At 31.1% G+C, this 17,613-nt stretch overlaps 1 protein-coding gene across 1 annotated transcript; it reads left to right on the top strand.

Annotated features, from left to right (window-relative positions):
• Positions 1 to 7,587: 7,587 nt before the first annotated feature.
• LOC18040225 (receptor-like protein 9DC3) lies at positions 7,588 to 10,572 on the top strand. Its single transcript, XM_024183617.1, has 2 exons — positions 7,588 to 8,098; positions 8,276 to 10,572. The coding sequence occupies exons 1-2, from the start codon at positions 7,588 to 7,590 to the stop codon at positions 10,570 to 10,572; spliced, it is 2,808 nt and encodes a 935-aa protein (XP_024039385.1).
• Positions 10,573 to 17,613: the final 7,041 nt, after the last annotated feature.

Here is a 17,613-nt window from a genome sequence, read left to right as displayed (position 1 = left end):
ATCGATCTACTTAATTTGTCAGCTTATGAGTGATGTCCTGTTAATTTGATGATAATTAAAAACATCTGTGGGTATTTGTTTATATATTTAGTTCGTCCTTCAATAAATGGAATATATTCCAAGAAGAGATGGCCATATTGGGCTGAATTTATTTAATTATTTATTTTATTCAGCAAACTTTGAGGGGATGACAAGATAATATTGCTTTAGAAGTTCACGGTGATTGCTATATTGGGCTAATGTTTCAAGCCCGCCGGCTGGCCCGCTAGTGTTTTTCGAGACAAACTATCTGTTGAATTAGTCTGTTAAAATGGAATATATTATGAGAAGAGGACTTGAACTTCCAAGATTTCATTTATTAAAGTGAGACCATCAAATAATCAAATCACACTTATTTTTCAATAATCTTTTGTTAAATCTATTATAATATTATAAATAAATTACTTGGAATATTAAAATATTTTTTTTATATTTCATTATTTACAGTTCTATAATCTAAACTAAATTCAAATAATTGTACCAAACATTTAGGTTGTATTTGGTATTGTTTTTCAATTGGTGTTTTCTAAACTTGTTTTGCAGAAGAAAGATGATGTTTTTGATGGGTTGTTTCGATATTTGAAGATACATTTGGTAGCTTATTTCTAAATTATAATTTATGAAAAAAAATGAAAATACATTTAGTATTTTGTCCAAAACATTTCTTTTTGAATAATGTGTAGGTAATTTTTTTAAATATGTATATTTATTTATTTAAAATTTTAGAAATTATCATGTTTTAAATTGATAATGATAAATGTAATTATTTTTCTAATTGTCTAATCTTTAATGAACTAAAAATGTTCATTTATTTTATCATAATTTATACAATTTAAATTTTATTTGACTATTTTAAATTTTATTTTTAAAAAATGAGATAAAAAATAATTTAAGAATATCTATAAAATTGCAAAATGTTGGAGCAAAAATAAATCTTATCTGACAAGAAACCGTAAATTTATGAGTAAATAGTAAAATATTGTGTTGATATTATAAAAAAAAAGGAAGAAATAGAGGGTTAAAAGCTTAATAAATATTGGCAATGGTTCCAAGCTACAAAAGTGAGGCAAGTAGTGTGTGTGTTTGTATAGTAGAGAATGCCAATTTCTGTTCTGCACTCTCTTTTGTGAAGTTGAGAAACAAGAACAACTTTTTTTCAGTTGATACATTTACTATTAAAAAATAGACCTAAAAAAATTTTTTTATAGTTTTCATTCTAGGAAAATGAAAAACTACAAAACAAAAACTATACTAAATGCACCTTATATTTTCCTAATAACTCTTTTTGATTTTTCAAATTTAATATTTTAAGGCATAAAAGACACTAGTTATTTTAGCTCATTTTTTGTCAAGCCTCAGATGAACTAAAATATTTAAGGAAGTAGCTTTCAGGCTATCTTGAGGGTGAACTTTGATAACTGGCGGGAAAGTTCAGCTTTGAAGAATAGAGCCACCAAAGAGGGTGCTTGATTTATGAGGGACCTTGCAAACGATGAACCTTGAGTTCAAGGATGGCAAAATTATTCATCATCCCACAAAGCAGTCCAAATTCGTCTATAAAACCTTACCTGCTGTGAATAATTTTCTGGGTTGTGAGTGGGTTTAGTATTTTAAATTGAAATCCGCTGCAGGATGCGAGTTGATTTGGTATTGAGAAAAAATCTACTGGATACTCACGCCTACATTCTTTATTTTAATTATTTATATTTTTAATTTTAATCATAAAACTTACATTAAAAAATTTAATCATAAATGAATGTCAGCTAAAGTTCTTAATTTCTAAACCTAACTTATCTCAGCGCAGCATACACACACACACACATAAAATAAGCTTTTAATAACTAAAAGTTTTATAATTTTTAAACTTAATATTACTGATATCTTATTTTAATTGATAGATTTTGTTTGTTTTACTTTAGTCACTTGAACCTAATGATTTCTTACTAAAGTTGAATTTTTATTTGTTTAATTAATTGTTAACGATAATTTTACATAATTTACTTGTTAACATTGTTGATAACACTTGTATGTTGATTAAAAGATAAAGTAAGGTATTGATATTAATGATGATAATTTACTAATAGCAGAAATATTTTGTGTCAAATTAATATATTTTGTGTATCTCTATTTATGTTGAAATTTTAATTTCTTATTTACAAGGCTATTAGAGGGCGATTGCTGGTAGTGGTCAGTGATGGTATTTCGATAATCAAGTCAATATTGTGAAGAAAGTAACCCCATCTCAAGGAAAAAGATGAATGTGAGTTGGATCCGACCTTTTGCATCAAGGCATCTTTAATCTTTTGGATACGTGGCACAACCTAATTGGTCACTTTCTTCCTTAGATAGGGGTACTTAAATTGTAATTAAATTATCTCAAGCTTCTATTTGTCCAACCATATTTTTATCTCCAACACGAATAATCCTTCTAAACTTCTTTATAAAATTAACAATCTAAATTTCAACAAATTGTATTTAATAGTATACTCAACAATTGAAAATTAATATGACGTTAAGTAATGATAATATAAATTTAAATCAATATGTGGCAAATTTTATTGGATTTAAAATTATTAAATTCAATTACAATTACAATTTGAATTTAACAGTAACTTTTTTTAAAAATTGGGAAGTTATCATTCTTATACCCTATTTTTGCTATATTATAAAAAATACTACAACATTTTGAGGGTGTAAAATTGTCCATCCTAAATTGACAAAAGCTATCTGCAGATCACTAAACTGTTAGCTGCCGTTTGAAAGTTAATGAAATTATAGCATTTACATTATCAGATTTAGTGAGGTCTAATTTTGTTTGATCAAGCATGGTTGGCTCTTCGGCATCGTAAACTTGATGAAATCGTAATAACTACGTAGAAGTATTGAAAGTGCGAAATTCAATACAATAAAATTTAAACAAATGCCCTCTCCTCTCCTTACTCATGTGCGCAGGATTGAACCTATAAATTAGTTCAAGAGATTTTACTAGTTTAAGTAGGAGCACTCATTCTAGTTATAAACATTCCATAACTATTATAATTGCTTTAATGGAACTTATTTTAGGATGAGAACATTAAAGTCTTTTTGACAATTTAAATAAAAAAAATATGTTTTTGGCCAATAATTAGTATAATATGGAAATCTGATAGCTAGTGCAACAAATAGGGAGAACTGGTTCTACCCTTTTCTTTTACTTTAATCCTCTTTAATTACACGAGGAAGAGTAGAGAGTTCAAGAAAATGCAGAGACATCGGACAACAGAGCCAGAGTTCTCTGTCTACGTACTGGGAAATCTAATCCTCAAATGAAACACAACATACAAGCATTGATGGAGTAAAAGATCTCATTCAAGGCACTGCTGTAGGATACGGAATACTCAACATGCCGTGAAGGAAAAGTTAATTGAACTGGTAGTAGTGGGGAAAGGAGAAAAATGAAGCAGATTTACTAAAGACTAATACCTAAATTGATGCACGACTTTGACTCCAAATTAGCGATATAAACATCCATTATAATGAATGGCGAATTTAACGTTGACTGACATAGAACGGAGTTCATATTTACATCTCTCCTTCGTCATTCCTGTCTAAGAAAATAATTTTCTGACACGACATATGCATAGAACACGCAAAGACCTAAAACAGGATGCTGATCAAACCCGGTTAACAAGTTATGATGTGTTAAATTTGTGTTTGGATCCTGTACATTGGGACTTAACCGCTGATGTCAGCTGAAATTTTTCTAAGAAGAGTCTTCAAGTTTTATTTTTATTTATTTATATTTTAATGGTTTACTGATGTGTTAAATTTGTGTTTGGATCCTGTACATTGGGACTTAACCGCTGATGTCAGCTGAAATTTTTCTAAGAAGAGTCTGCAAGTTGTTCCAATGTACATGATTACCAGCGGAAACAGGTATTTGTCATGAATCTTACAATGACTCCGGAAGAGCTTTTTTTTTTTTTTTATAAAAAAGGAAAAATAAAAATTAACGCCTAATGAAGATCACAATAAAGTTCAAAAAGTATATTAATGAGATTATAAGAAAGTGAATTTATGATACCGAACTAAAGACTGTCTGTGTGTTACAGGAACAATTTAAAGTTTTATGTGTCGTTCTAAAAGCTTTAATTCACTTTATTGAAAAGTCTGGGTGAAGATGTGCCATCAAGTGACTACATTGTGACTGAGGCTTGCACCGGAGCTGGAAGATTTCAAGAGTTAAAAAAGATGTTGCTGTGTTTGTTTGCCTAGAAAGTGAAGAGAAAATATTAAAAGTTTTGATTGAAAAATAGTGAGCCAAATTGCTCAATTATTTAATTTAGTATGTCCGCTTTTTTTTTTATAATTTTTTTCTGAATTGCAGGATTTCACTGCTTTGTTCCCTTTCGAATTCGATTTCTAACATCAGGTTTATTCAATGTTTAAAAAATGCTTGCTGGCAATGGTTTGTCTGAATGTTGTTATATTTTGTAATTTTTCAGTCAAAACTTGCATGTGTGTGAACTGATTTTGCTTTGATGATATAGCACTTTTTATTAACTAATGTTTTTTTATTGTAATTTTGAAAATTATCCCAGTAGAATATTTTTATTTATTATTTATTATTTTTCCCCCACAAAACTCTAGATAATATCATATTTTTTAGTGTGTTTTATCTATCCATTCAATAAAGATCCTATTTTGAAAGTTTTGCTTCGGTTTGTACATGATATGGTTATCTAATAAAGATCATACAACAAAGCATAATAAAATTAAAATGTAATTAATTATGTATGCTTGGGCATGTGGATTTTGTGAAGCAGATTATACGCCAAAAGCCAGAGCTTGCTGGAAAGTTAAGACATAATTTTCGAAGATATATTAATAATCATTTCAATGCTATTATATGGATACTAAAAGAATTATGTGTGTGTGTGTGAAAGAAGAAGCTTTTATTTTTCCTCAAGCAAATAGTCCAGAAAATTTTCCATAAATAAGCCTCATGGTAAGAACAATGGATGTATATTATAATCAAGAATATCTTTCAGAAAAATTTGCATAATTAATTAAATTTGCACAAATAAATCAATAGCAATAATTCATATACATTGTAAATATAATACATTGTTACTTACTTCACTTGAAATACTTTTAATCAAACACTTAGTTTACTTGAAATACTTTTCCAGCAAACAATAATGATCATAGCCCACGAACAGAAACAATTACAAGCAATTCAATAAAGCAACAAAAGACAAACCAGACAAGGAAACAAAGAAATTCAACTAAACAATCATCATAACCAAGAAATACATCTAAAGTCTGAGTTTTGCCATTATACAAAGAACAGGAAACTCAAATCAAAATTACAGAATTTGAGGCAAATGAACACAACCCAGATAATAGCTATCATAAACACAAACTTTAAGAAAACAACCGATACCACTCATAAGTGCATAATATATATTACAAATTCCACAGGTAAATATAAAAAAAATTGAAACTTGTTAAAATATCAGGGCATGAACTCTGCTCAAAGAAGTTTGAGATGGATTTTTATTAGGGGAATTTCATTAAACAGGGGCTGTGCATGTCTACAAAAAGCAACTACAAAAATAAAATCTACAATAAAAACAGTGGTTACAAGCAGCAAATAAATCACGCATGACCCATCACCCATCAATTTATTCTAAACAAAAGCCCCAACATATTATGAACAAAGAGGAAGAAAATGAAAAATTGCATGTAATAGAATAAAGGAGCACTAAAAAATGAACAACGGGTGAAGAAAAACGCACCACTGACAGAGGCGTATGAGAGTGGCCGGTGTCGGAATTGCATCAATTAGAACTGCCACAGTCGGAATCGTGCAGATGAGAATGGGCGTTTAGGGTTTGTTTCACAAAAAAAAAAAATTGATTTGAAATGAAGTTAAAAAATGAGGAGGATGAAATTGAAATTGAATAATATGTAAGGCTAATTTAGTAATTTAATTTACAGCTGAAAAAAAAATTGTTGAGTTGCCAAAGCCTAGCTATAAGTGTTGCCCAACTACCTCACCACACTCCCAAACAGGCTCTTCGAGTTGTCAGTCAACGCATGACTTTGACTAAATGAAACACAAACACACAAGCACTGGTGGAGTAGAAGATCTCATTCGGCACGCCATGAAGGAAAAGTTAAGTGAACTGGTGGTAGTGGGGAAAGGAGAAAAAAGAAGCAGATTTATTCCATGAGCCTTTGCCACGCCCTAGTCATACAGACAATACAAATACAATCAACGCATGACTTTGACTCCAAATTAGCGATTACTTTTGCATCCACGCCATTCATGCAATTTTCAGTAACTTATGATACAATTAATACATGAATCCGACTCCAAATTAGCGATTTTGAATTGACCTAAATTACTCTCACCATTATTATCTGTGTTATATTTTAAAAAATTATTTTCTTTTTTTGGGTTCAAATTTTTTTTGGTTATATTTTAGGAACCAATTTTAATTTTAGTTGACTAAGAATAGTGTCCAAAAATACATCACTCTTTCGTCATTCTTATGCTAAAAACTAAGAAATAATTTTCTGACACGACATATGTACAGAGCATGCAAAGACTTCTTATTACTAGTCTTGAGTCTCTGAAATTGATCGTCTGTTCACTATAATTTATGATGATTAATAGTGGGTCCGATGATACGAAATGAAAGGTTTTTAATTGATCTAAGTTGAAAATCATGTCAAATTTTGTAAATCCAAATTCATTAATTTGTCTTGTGTTTGTGTCTGATTAATTAGTTAATCGTGCCGAAATTGTCACTTCTACTATTGTGACTTTGTTTCCATTAAAATTAATTTAATTATCATCTATTTTTCATTATTTTTTTAATTTAATAAACCTCGGTTAAGGAATGGAATTCACCATTTTTCGCCAGTTGTTTGTAAGATTTGTTTGAATTTTGAGTTGATATCATATCCAAATAATATTAATCATTTTTTTTCTTAAATTTCAAGTGGTCTGGACCACTTCGGAATTATGTTTTTCATTTTTTTCAAACAAAAATAAAAATGAATGTACTACTCATTTACTCATTTTCATTTTTTCCCTGTGCTAATTAATTAATCCTCACGTTTGCTATAAACTTATTTTCGGTGGCAAAGGAATGGTGAAAGTTTACGACATCACATCAAATAATAAAAAATAAATATTATTAAGACTAACTTTTGTTGACTTAAAAAAAAAAACAAAAAAGAGTCCAATGACTATAATGTTTGAATTGCTGCAATTTGCCTATAAAAGGTAACCAAGATCCTTAAATTTCTTCACATCTACAAAGTTAAACAAATTTTATTTTTGAGAAAACTATGGGTTTATCCTCTATATGTTTATTCACAATATTCATACGATTAGTTTTTCCCTTCTTTTTCTTTAATTTTACAATTGCTAACTTCACTGCTTCTTCTATGCTGCCACTCTGCCATGATGATGAGCGCTCTGCTTTGTTGCAATTCAAAGAAAGCCGCATCAGTAGTGATTTTTATGCTTGGAAATTTGACTGTCATCCTACAATGGCATCATGGAAGCCAGAAGAAGGTAACTTTGATTGCTGCTCTTGGGACGGCGTTCATTGCAATAAGAACACTGGTCATGTCGTCAAGCTTGACCTCTCCCATAGCTGCCTTTTTGGTTCTATCAACTCTAGCAGCAGCCTTTTCAAGCTTGTCCATCTCGAGTGGCTTAATCTTGCTTTGAATGACTTTAATTCCTCCGAAATCCCACCAGAAATCATCAACCTTTCGAAGTTATCATACTTGAACCTCTCTGGAACTTCTTTATCTGGCCAAATACCATCAGAAATTCTAAAGCTCTCCAACTTGGTGTCCCTTGATTTATCACTAAATGATGTTCCTGGCGGTAGACTTGAACTTCAGAAGCCCAGTTTCGTAAATTTAGTAGAGAAGTTAAGCAATCTAAAAACACTTGACCTTGGTGATGTTTGTATTCAGTCAACAATACCTCATAACATCATAAATCTATCTTCTTTGACGTTTGTTTCTCTTCGAAACTGTGAATTGCAAGGTAATTAAATTTTATATAATTTCTTCTTAATTAATATACGTGCATGTTATTGTTGAATACATATATTTTACTCGAAAAATGCCAATTGCGATGTTAAATTCATTAGTAAAAATTACTATTATTTTTAATTTTCTACTTAAGCAATGTGTTCTTTTTTTTTATATATACAAATTTCAGGAAGAATTCCATCATCACTCGGTAATCTATCCAAGCTCCTTCATTTAGACCTTTCACTAAATGAATTACAAGGTGAGCTGCCTGTTTCCGTTGGTAATCTTCATTCATTGGAAGAACTGGATCTCTCTGCAAATTTTTTGTCGAGTGAGTGGCCTATTTCCATTGGAAATCTTAGTTCTTTGAAAGAACTTGACCTTTCACAAAATAGATTTTTTGGTGAGTTGCCTATTTCCATAGGAAATCTTGGTTCTTTGAAAGAACTTGACCTTTCACAGAATGGATTTTTTGGTGAGTTGACTACTTCCATTCGAAATCTTTTTTCTTTGGAAAAACTTGACCTTTCAGTCAATAAATTATCCGGTGAGTTTCCATGGTCGACTGGAAATTTCAGTTCTTTGAAGCTATTAGATCTGAGGTTATGTGGTTTTTGGGGCAAAGTTCCACATTCGATTGGTAATTTCACCCGGCTACAATTTTTGTATCTTGGATATAATAATTTTTCGGGTGACTTACTTGGTTCCATTGGAAATCTTAGGTCATTGGAAGTAATACAAATCTCAAATTGTAATTTTTCAGGTCAAATTACATCTTCACTTAGGAATCTTACCCAACTTATCGTCCTTGACATGGCTCGAAATTCTTATAGCGGAACAATAGAGTTGGATGTTTTACTTACTTGCTGGAAAAATTTAGAAGTTTTAGCTCTCTCATTAAATAGGTTGTCGGTGCTCACCAAAGCCACTTCCAATACCACTTCACGGAAACATCAATATATAGGATTGAGTTCATGCAAGCTCACTAAATTTCCAAATTTCTTGGAAAACCAACATCATTTGGTGGGCTTGGACCTTTCTGACAATAGAATTCAGGGAAAAGTCCCTAAATGGTTGTTAGACCCCAATATGCAGAATCTCAATACCTTGAACCTTTCGCATAACTTGTTAACCGGGTTTGATCAGCATCCTGTTTTTCTTCCAGGGAATAAAGGTGGTTTGGTAACTTTTGATCTTAGCTCTAATAATTTACAAGGACCACTCCCCGTTCCACCCCCTGGAACCATTAACTATCTAGCGTCAAACAATAGCTTAACAGGGGAAATTCCATCGTGGATATGCAATTTGAATTTTCTTGAAAGCCTTGTTTTGTCTCACAATAACTTAAGTGGCTTGCTTCCTCAGTGTTTAGGCAATTTCAGCAATGTACTTTCAGTGCTCGACTTGCAGGGGAACAACTTCTTTGGGACTATCCCGAATACTTTCATTAAAGAAAGTAGATTAGGTGTGATTGATTTAAGCCATAATCTACTCCAGGGAAGAATTCCAAGATCATTGATCAACTGTTCAAAGTTGGAATTTCTTGGTCTTGGGAACAACCAGATTAGTGACACTTTTCCCTCTTGGTTAGGAACTCTTCCAAACTTGAATGTTCTCATCCTACGATCTAACATATTTTATGGCATTATAGAAGAACCCAGAACTGGTTGTGGATTTTCTAAACTCCGCATTATTGACCTATCTAACAACAGATTTACTGGAAAGCTTCCATCAAAGAATTTCCTGTGTTGGAATGCCATGAAAATTGTCAATACAAGTGAGCTAAGATATCTGCAAGATGTGCTTTTTCCGTATGGACAAGTGTCCAATTATGTAGTTAGCACTTACGACTACTCAATGACAATGAACAGCAAAGGGCGAATGATGACATATAAGAAGATTCCTGATATCCTCGCGGGCATTATTCTCTCAAACAATACATTTGATGGGGCGATTCCAGCCTCGATTGCGAATTTAAAGGGACTTCAAGTTCTAAACCTCCAGTACAATAATCTCCAAGGCCATATTCCGTCATGTTTGGGCAATCTAACAAATTTGGAATCATTGGATCTCTCAGATAACAAGATTTCAGGACGGATTCCTCAACAACTGGTTGAGCTCACATTTCTGGCATTCTTCAATGTCTCGGACAATTACCTTACAGGACCCATACCACAAGGAAAGCAATTTGCTACATTTGACAACACTTCTTTCGACGGCAACTCAGGATTGTGCGGAAGGCCTTTGTCCAAAGGATGTGAGAGTGATGAAGCTCCAACAAATGAAGATCATAATGAAGGCTCGGAGGAGTCTCTGTTTTCAAGCGCATCTGATTGGAAAATCATTCTGACTGGCTATGGGGGCGGGCTTGTGGCAGGATTGGTTCTCGGGTGCAACTTCAGCACTGGAATTATCGGATGGATTCTGGAGAAGTTGGGAACGCAGCAAAAGGCAACAAGGAGGAGGAGGAGACGTAGAAACTGAATGCAATTATAATGTTGTTGTGATTTTCGATTCTAATTCTGTCATTGTAATGTTGTTGGTTTTTTTTTTTTTATGGATCCTTACATTTCTCCTTAAAAAATAAAAATATAGATTGGTCTATTATGTATTGAAAATTGGTTGCTGGTTTTGTCGCTTTTCAAATTTAAATCACTACTAGGTATGAATAGAAAAATAATAGTGTTTGGTAATTAACATATTATTAAATTATAATTGTGAGGGATTAGGTTCTATTTCTACCATTAAGAAACTTGTACTAATAATTTTGACAACAAAAGTAAAGATAACAAAGGTTTTTATGCAAAAACTATGGGTCCAAATCATCTTTACAAGCATCCAAGCTAATGGTGACACTTGAATGATATGGCCAATTTAACTTTGGTTCGTCATTCCTATCTCAAAACCTAAGAAATAATTTTACAGCTATTTTCTTCTCTGTTACAGCTCTGTTTCTGCTTCTAATGAACAGCATCTATGTTAGTGTACTGGACAAACAAGAAGCAAATTTATTGACCAATTAGATGACAAATTAATTATTGAAAATAAAAGGAAATGTAATAAAGCCCCGATGAATAAGCTTGATGATATATCTAATTTTAAATTAAAAAAAAAAAGATATTTACACAAAGATCCAAGATATCTACACAAAGATCCAACTTGTTATTTTTATTCCGCTTATTAGACCCAATGATTATAACTGGGCTCATGGCTAAATAAAATTAAATCACTTGACTTAATTGTTATATTTATCAATAGACATATATTGATTTTGAGTTGTCGTTCTAAAATTTGAAATTAATTGATTAAGTTGAACTATGTTAGATTCGTAGATACTGGTAGCATTAATCTCTTGAATTCTTAATTTTCTTGCCTATTTAGTTCTAATTTTCTTAAACAAAATATCTTCTTTCCATCTAGGTAAAATTATAATTAACTTAGATTAAATTTTATTTTCCCAAAAATTGACGGTTCTTATATGTACGACCTTGTTATTCCTATTCTATACTTTAGTAGACTCATGCATTTACAACTATATTAAAATTTGCGCAACAATTAATTATGTGCTTTTCTCAAGTGACATGAATACAGACACACACACGTATATACATATATACACTTACTGCCTGCAAACCCATGTACATTTTAAATTCTTAAAATGAACATTTACAAACTGTTTATAAAACTAAGAAATTTGCACCCATACATTGACTAAATTTTAGTGACTTTGTCAGCACGCCTTCTGCTCCAACTCAATTTTCTAGCAATCTGATACCAAAAAGAAAAAAAAATCATAAGTTTCCATTATATAAATCATTACATTACATGCCAAATCTTTTAAAAAAAGAAAAGCGAAAGATTATACAAAGAAAATAAGAAAATCTCAGCTGCTGATGAACAATGTTCTTACCTGACGTACAATTATCATATAAACACCAAATAAAAGCAAATAAAAAAGAGATTTAAATTTCAGAAACTCATAATAAAATATAAAATGGTGGAATCATGTTCCTGAGGCTAGGGGATAAACGATTGATGGTTTTTGAGGATCTGCTGAGATTGTTTTCTTAATAGACTTGGACTTCTGAAAGGGCACAACTCTAATTCTTATGGCTTCAGGAGGAGGTATATTCTTAAAAATAAATGTTCACATGTTCTAATATCATTTATTTATTGTATAATTAATGTGAAATCTTAAGAGTTACTTTAAAATTCCTTAAGGAGCTAAATATAGCACAAAACTTTGCCCTCCAAGATAGGGATTATTTCCTCTCGAATATGATCATTGACCATAGGAGACGAATCCCTTGATTTTGGCCTTCTAGTGTGACTGATTATTTAATTATCTCCACGTGCCACGATAGTTTGAAATTATATACAAATGCTTAACGTATATAATTACTAAAATACCCTCAATTAAATTAGGTTGATACATGAATTTTATGACTCGTTGTGTAATGAGTAGTAAATTCTATGTGTGTCGTGTATTTTGACTTCTCATGCCAAAACAGTTTTGTGAGAGTAGTGATATTTGACCCCATGTATTTATTTCAGTGGTCCTTAATTTTCAATTAATCTCCTTTATTTCTGAATTTATCATTATTAAAAAAAAATAACAAAAAGTTATTTTATTCTATGATTTATCTCTCTCTCAGTCTCTTGAATCATCAATTTCTGAAAATTGAGCGAAAATTGAATTGAAGTTGAAATTTTTTAGCAGAGGAAAGGAATTAATATCAAAACATTTTTAACGACCATTATAAATAATTAGTTATCGTGTTCATTTGCATGCGTGTATGAAATAAAAACTCACAATTAGAAAGATAAAGATTTATAGGAGGTCAAGAAAATCTATACTTTTAATACTAAAAGTATTAACTATAAATTATTGCTTGAAATAAGTCCCAAATTTAATGACAAATCTTGCTATTAAACTAGAACCCAACAAAGATAAAAGTTTAGAAGCTATACATTTACTCAACCCACCAACTCAATCATAGATCACGAATCATACCCATTACTTTTTGATTTCATGTTGTAAAATCTATACTTCTAATACTTTTTAACAGCGCGTGAATTAAGCACGTTGCCAAAAAGTAGATTTCACAACAATCATCTGGTGAACGTGGCTACATTCTTGTTGTTATATCCTATTTTTCTTGTAGTGGGGATGACGAACAAATGAAAAAATAAATCAGACACAAGTAGATAAATTAAGTATAAGGGACCACAATTCTAAAACTGGAAGTGGATTGTTATCTCAAATTTAAATTCAGTGACAGAGAATTAGGTTAAGTTGCAGAAAAGTTTTAGAAGAGTAGTGAAGATAGACAGCAAAGGTTGTGATGCTTCTAGAGTTTGCTAGCTCAATTCTTGGTTCATGCCAAGCCTACATTTGACCAATACTTTAGCACAAATGTTATAGGTTCGATTTTCATTCAGAACCATGGCCTGCAGAACACAGCTCTGGTAGAACACATTACGTACATTGTGAGTTGTCACCATTTTTAAGTTACTACTGTGAAGTCAACTAACTGGCGGTGCCTCATTATAACTAATGCTGTAAATGGTTGTATTTGATGCCTAATAAATTAATAATAGCCAAAGCTAGCTACTTTTGTAATGTCAAAGATTTGCACGAACACTTTGCTTCCAACAAGCAACTTCTTTTTCTTTTTATTTTTGTTTAAAGCAAGCACTAAGAGAAGCTCCTTGAGATCGATGATTAGTTTATTAATAAATAATAAAGATAGAGGAATAGGGAGCGCCATGGAGCTAGCTTGCAGTGGCTGAAAAATTGAGACACCACGCTATATAAAACCAAAATTGAAGACACCCCTGTTAGAATTAAGAAGAAGAGGTTTTTTTATTAAATTATTTATTTAATTGCCGAGTGAAATAAAGGCAATTCGCTATTCAATCCTTGCACTACCACTTATATTTTCGTCTCAGAAAATACCATCTAAGCTGAAGTAAATGCATGCAATTGAATGTCTCGATCAATGACGAGGGAGATAATGTTTTAAGATTTAATATGTTGTTGGCGAGTTTGAAGGTGTTGCGGTCATATACTATTAATTCAATAATTTAAAATGGAATCTTTTAATATATTTTATTAGTGTAAGTTTTGTAAATTATTTAATTTTTAGTTTCAAAAGAATCTTTTAATTGATTTACATTTATAATTTATTGAATAAATAATTGATATCATTAATTTTAATAAATAAAATTATAAATATCATGATTTTATAATTATGTATTAATGTTATTATCGACTATGATTTATAACTATATGTAAGTCCAGTTTAACAATTAAGTTAACCCTTAAAAAAATTATTGTTGTTGTTGTTGTTAAGTAGTAAAAAAGAATTCTAATACCGTAAGGTCTCACTTAAAAACTAATATTATATTCTCTTAATATTAATAGTTTATTATTACTGAATATGAAATTAAGTTTTGAATTTTTTATTCTATTGAATTTGACAAAAGGCACATGAACATAAAAAGGTACAAAGGTTAGAAAAAAGTACGCCAACAATTTGGTATGCCCTCTTTAAAAAAAAAAACTTATCGTGTTTTTTTTCTTAAGCACGACACAACGCGACTTATGATACGGTACGTGTGCTGGGCCTAAGTAAAAAAGAAAAAAAAAGCACGACCTAGGACGGCATGAAACACAGGGTGGGCACGGCAAGGTACGAGTATGAGTATGCATAAGCCTTTCATTGATGGGCTAGGCCAACACCATCTCCACCACTAGATAGCCTATTTTGTTAATAATAAAAAGAAAAATCTAAAATTTGAATAAATCATATTCAAACCTAATTTGTTTGATTTATTGTCAAGGAAGACAATATTCTCTACACCAAATAGTATATTTTTGTAATGACCATATGCAGCCACATATGAATCTTTATGTAACCTTATTATTATGTTGCTTTTTAAAAAATCTAACGACAAATTCTAGAATACATTAGAAATAACAAAATTAGTTAATGCATGCGTGTAATTAAATTAATTTAATCACACTTACATGGAGATTTTTTAAAATAAAAACACACATGTCATCAAATTATTTGTTTGTTGGGAATTGATATCATACCTCTATTGTATTATAGAATTTCACCCAAAAATAGGAGGAATGGGACACACTTCACGAGATGGCTACACTACAATTAATCAACAAGAAGAAGCACAGGCAGCAGTTTATTTCTTTCCTCGTTCTATAATGTTGTCAATGCCTGAAAGAGTAAGATAACATAACACAAGGCATATTTGAAATTTAATTCACATAAGCATGTGACGTGTATGTATCATCAAATACACTTTTTTTTTTTGGGACTTTTGGGTAAATATAAAATAGAAAGGCATGTGAAATTTCATGAAAGTGACAAAGAATAATAGCGTACGTACTTACGTCTCTTACAAAGTCTTAATTCGTGAATGTTAATGTGAAATACAGTTGTGTCTCATTCAATCGATATCTATGGCTGAATCGAATTCTATGTATATGCTGGCTAATTAATAGTGGGAGTTCATATATATACTAAGTTCGATTCTTAAACGTGAGAATGTGTATTACTGAACAACACCATTAGCCATGGTAGGTTTGGACTTTGGGCTATTGCTTGATTGTGATTCAATGTGCTCAACATATTGCAACAGCCTCCATAACTGACTGCTGACGTGGTTGATGACTCAGCATATTGCTCAACATCAAGAACCCGTTGATGATAATTGATGCAGAAATTTTTTTTCCTCACTTAATTTTGAAAATATGCTCTTTCGACATTTGAATATTGCTCAAGTATTCATTTTCCTGTTTGGATTTGGATAGATCGAGGTAAAATATCAGAGTTTCGCATACAATTGGCCTCCAATTTCTGATCGTAAAATTTTTCACATAATGAATGACAATACTTTTTCGTTGATTGGGAAGAGGAGCATCCTTCTTGCTGCATTTCTATTGTCAGCATTTGGATTTGCTGTTACCATGAGTACGCATACTTGTACCGTGAGAAGAACTAGAGCTGCTACCAGAATGCATTTTCAGAAGCGGCAAGTTTGGTCATGTGGACCAAGGAATGTCTAGTTGCTTATATATATATAGCCTTGTGGCCCATGAAATGCTGGATTGTTAGAATTTTTTTAAAATAAATGTTAAATGTATGTGGGCTAAATTATTAAGGATATTATTAGTGGGTATTGTTAGTTAGAGGTTTTGGTAAACGATGACAGCAGGTTGGTGAAGTTATATTTGTTGCACATGATAACAAGTTTTTGTTTTAAATTCATTTATTTCATTAAATTTATAAACTGAATATTAATAATGTTTTGTTGCTTAATTTATTGATAATGGAAACCGTTTATCATTGCTGCCCATTAGTACATTATGTTGAAATTTGTCTCAACTATATGTCAGCTACTAAACAAAAAATGGATAAATCTTGGCTTAAATATGATATATTGTTTGATGAGTATGAGGCTGATGTGAAACAATTTATTAAGACTGTAGTTGAAGGACTATGATTCTTTCCAAATAAGAGTTTCTTTCTTATTATAATTCCTATAAATCTGAATAGTAATAAATATGATATGCTTACCTTGCTTGTCTCCTAAGAAATATCTAGACATTTAATGAACTTTCTGTTTAAACTAACTTCTTCCGCTAAATAAATCCTACTCACCAATTATAAAATCATGTCACTAATTGACTTGCTAAATTAGACATCTAATTAAACTAGGACACAATATTCCTAATCAATTGGAATTTCACTAAATTAGCTAGGAATTTAATAACTTAAACCCTATTACATGATATTCAGTAAATAAAATTTCAATTTACTAGACTTGCCACTAGACTTGCCATAAGATGTCAACTCTATAAATAATAAACTTAACACAATTAATTATGGGATATTGTAAAACTTATCCCTCATTAAATGCATAAAGCTAAGATGATATAAAATCTTACTCATTAAATGCATAAAGCTAAGATGATGTAAAATCTTAAGAAACCATGATGTAGGACCTACAATAACAAAAATGATAATTTGAAAAGCCATTTGCATCTCGAGAAGAAAGAGCGTTAATCTTTGAAGGAGAGAAATCCTACCAAGGGATGAGTACATTGAAGACCCAAGTTTGACTACAGATACTTGCAAATGATCAAAGTGGGATGAAGAGAAGGAGTTGGACCGCCAGCATTAATGGTGTGTTTACTTCATAGAATGGGGAATAAGAATGAAACATATGTTTACTTGGTAAAATGTAATTTGGGAATGAGAATAAAATGTGTGGGTCCCACACAATTTGAGAATAAGGAATGGGAATCACATTCCCATGGGGGGTTGTGAATGAAAATGAAAGAATGAGAATGGAATATATGTTTACTTTTGTATCCCTCTAATTTTTTCATATTTTCCAAATTACCCTCATTCAAATCACAATTAATTTTATTATTTTAAATGCCATTAATAATAATTATTATTATTAAATTTTATTAACTTTATTATTTTAGTTATT

Source organism: Citrus clementina, unplaced genomic scaffold (assembly GCF_000493195.1).
Source record: "Citrus clementina cultivar Clemenules unplaced genomic scaffold, Citrus_clementina_v1.0 scaffold_5, whole genome shotgun sequence".
Taxonomy (NCBI): Eukaryota; Viridiplantae; Streptophyta; class Magnoliopsida; order Sapindales; family Rutaceae; genus Citrus; species Citrus x clementina.
Note: the sequence above shows the minus strand (reverse complement) of the source record. Positions and strands in the feature narration are given on the sequence as shown.

Bases quoted from the DNA above. Each gene is read 5' to 3' on its own strand.
- LOC18040225 (XM_024183617.1), top strand. From the start codon at position 7,588: ATGGCATCATGGAAGCCAGAAGAAGGTAACTTTGATTGCTGCTCTTGG. The intron at 8,099-8,275 runs GTAATTAAATTT...TACAAATTTCAG, and splicing joins TCGAAACTGTGAATTGCAAG to GAAGAATTCCATCATCACTC.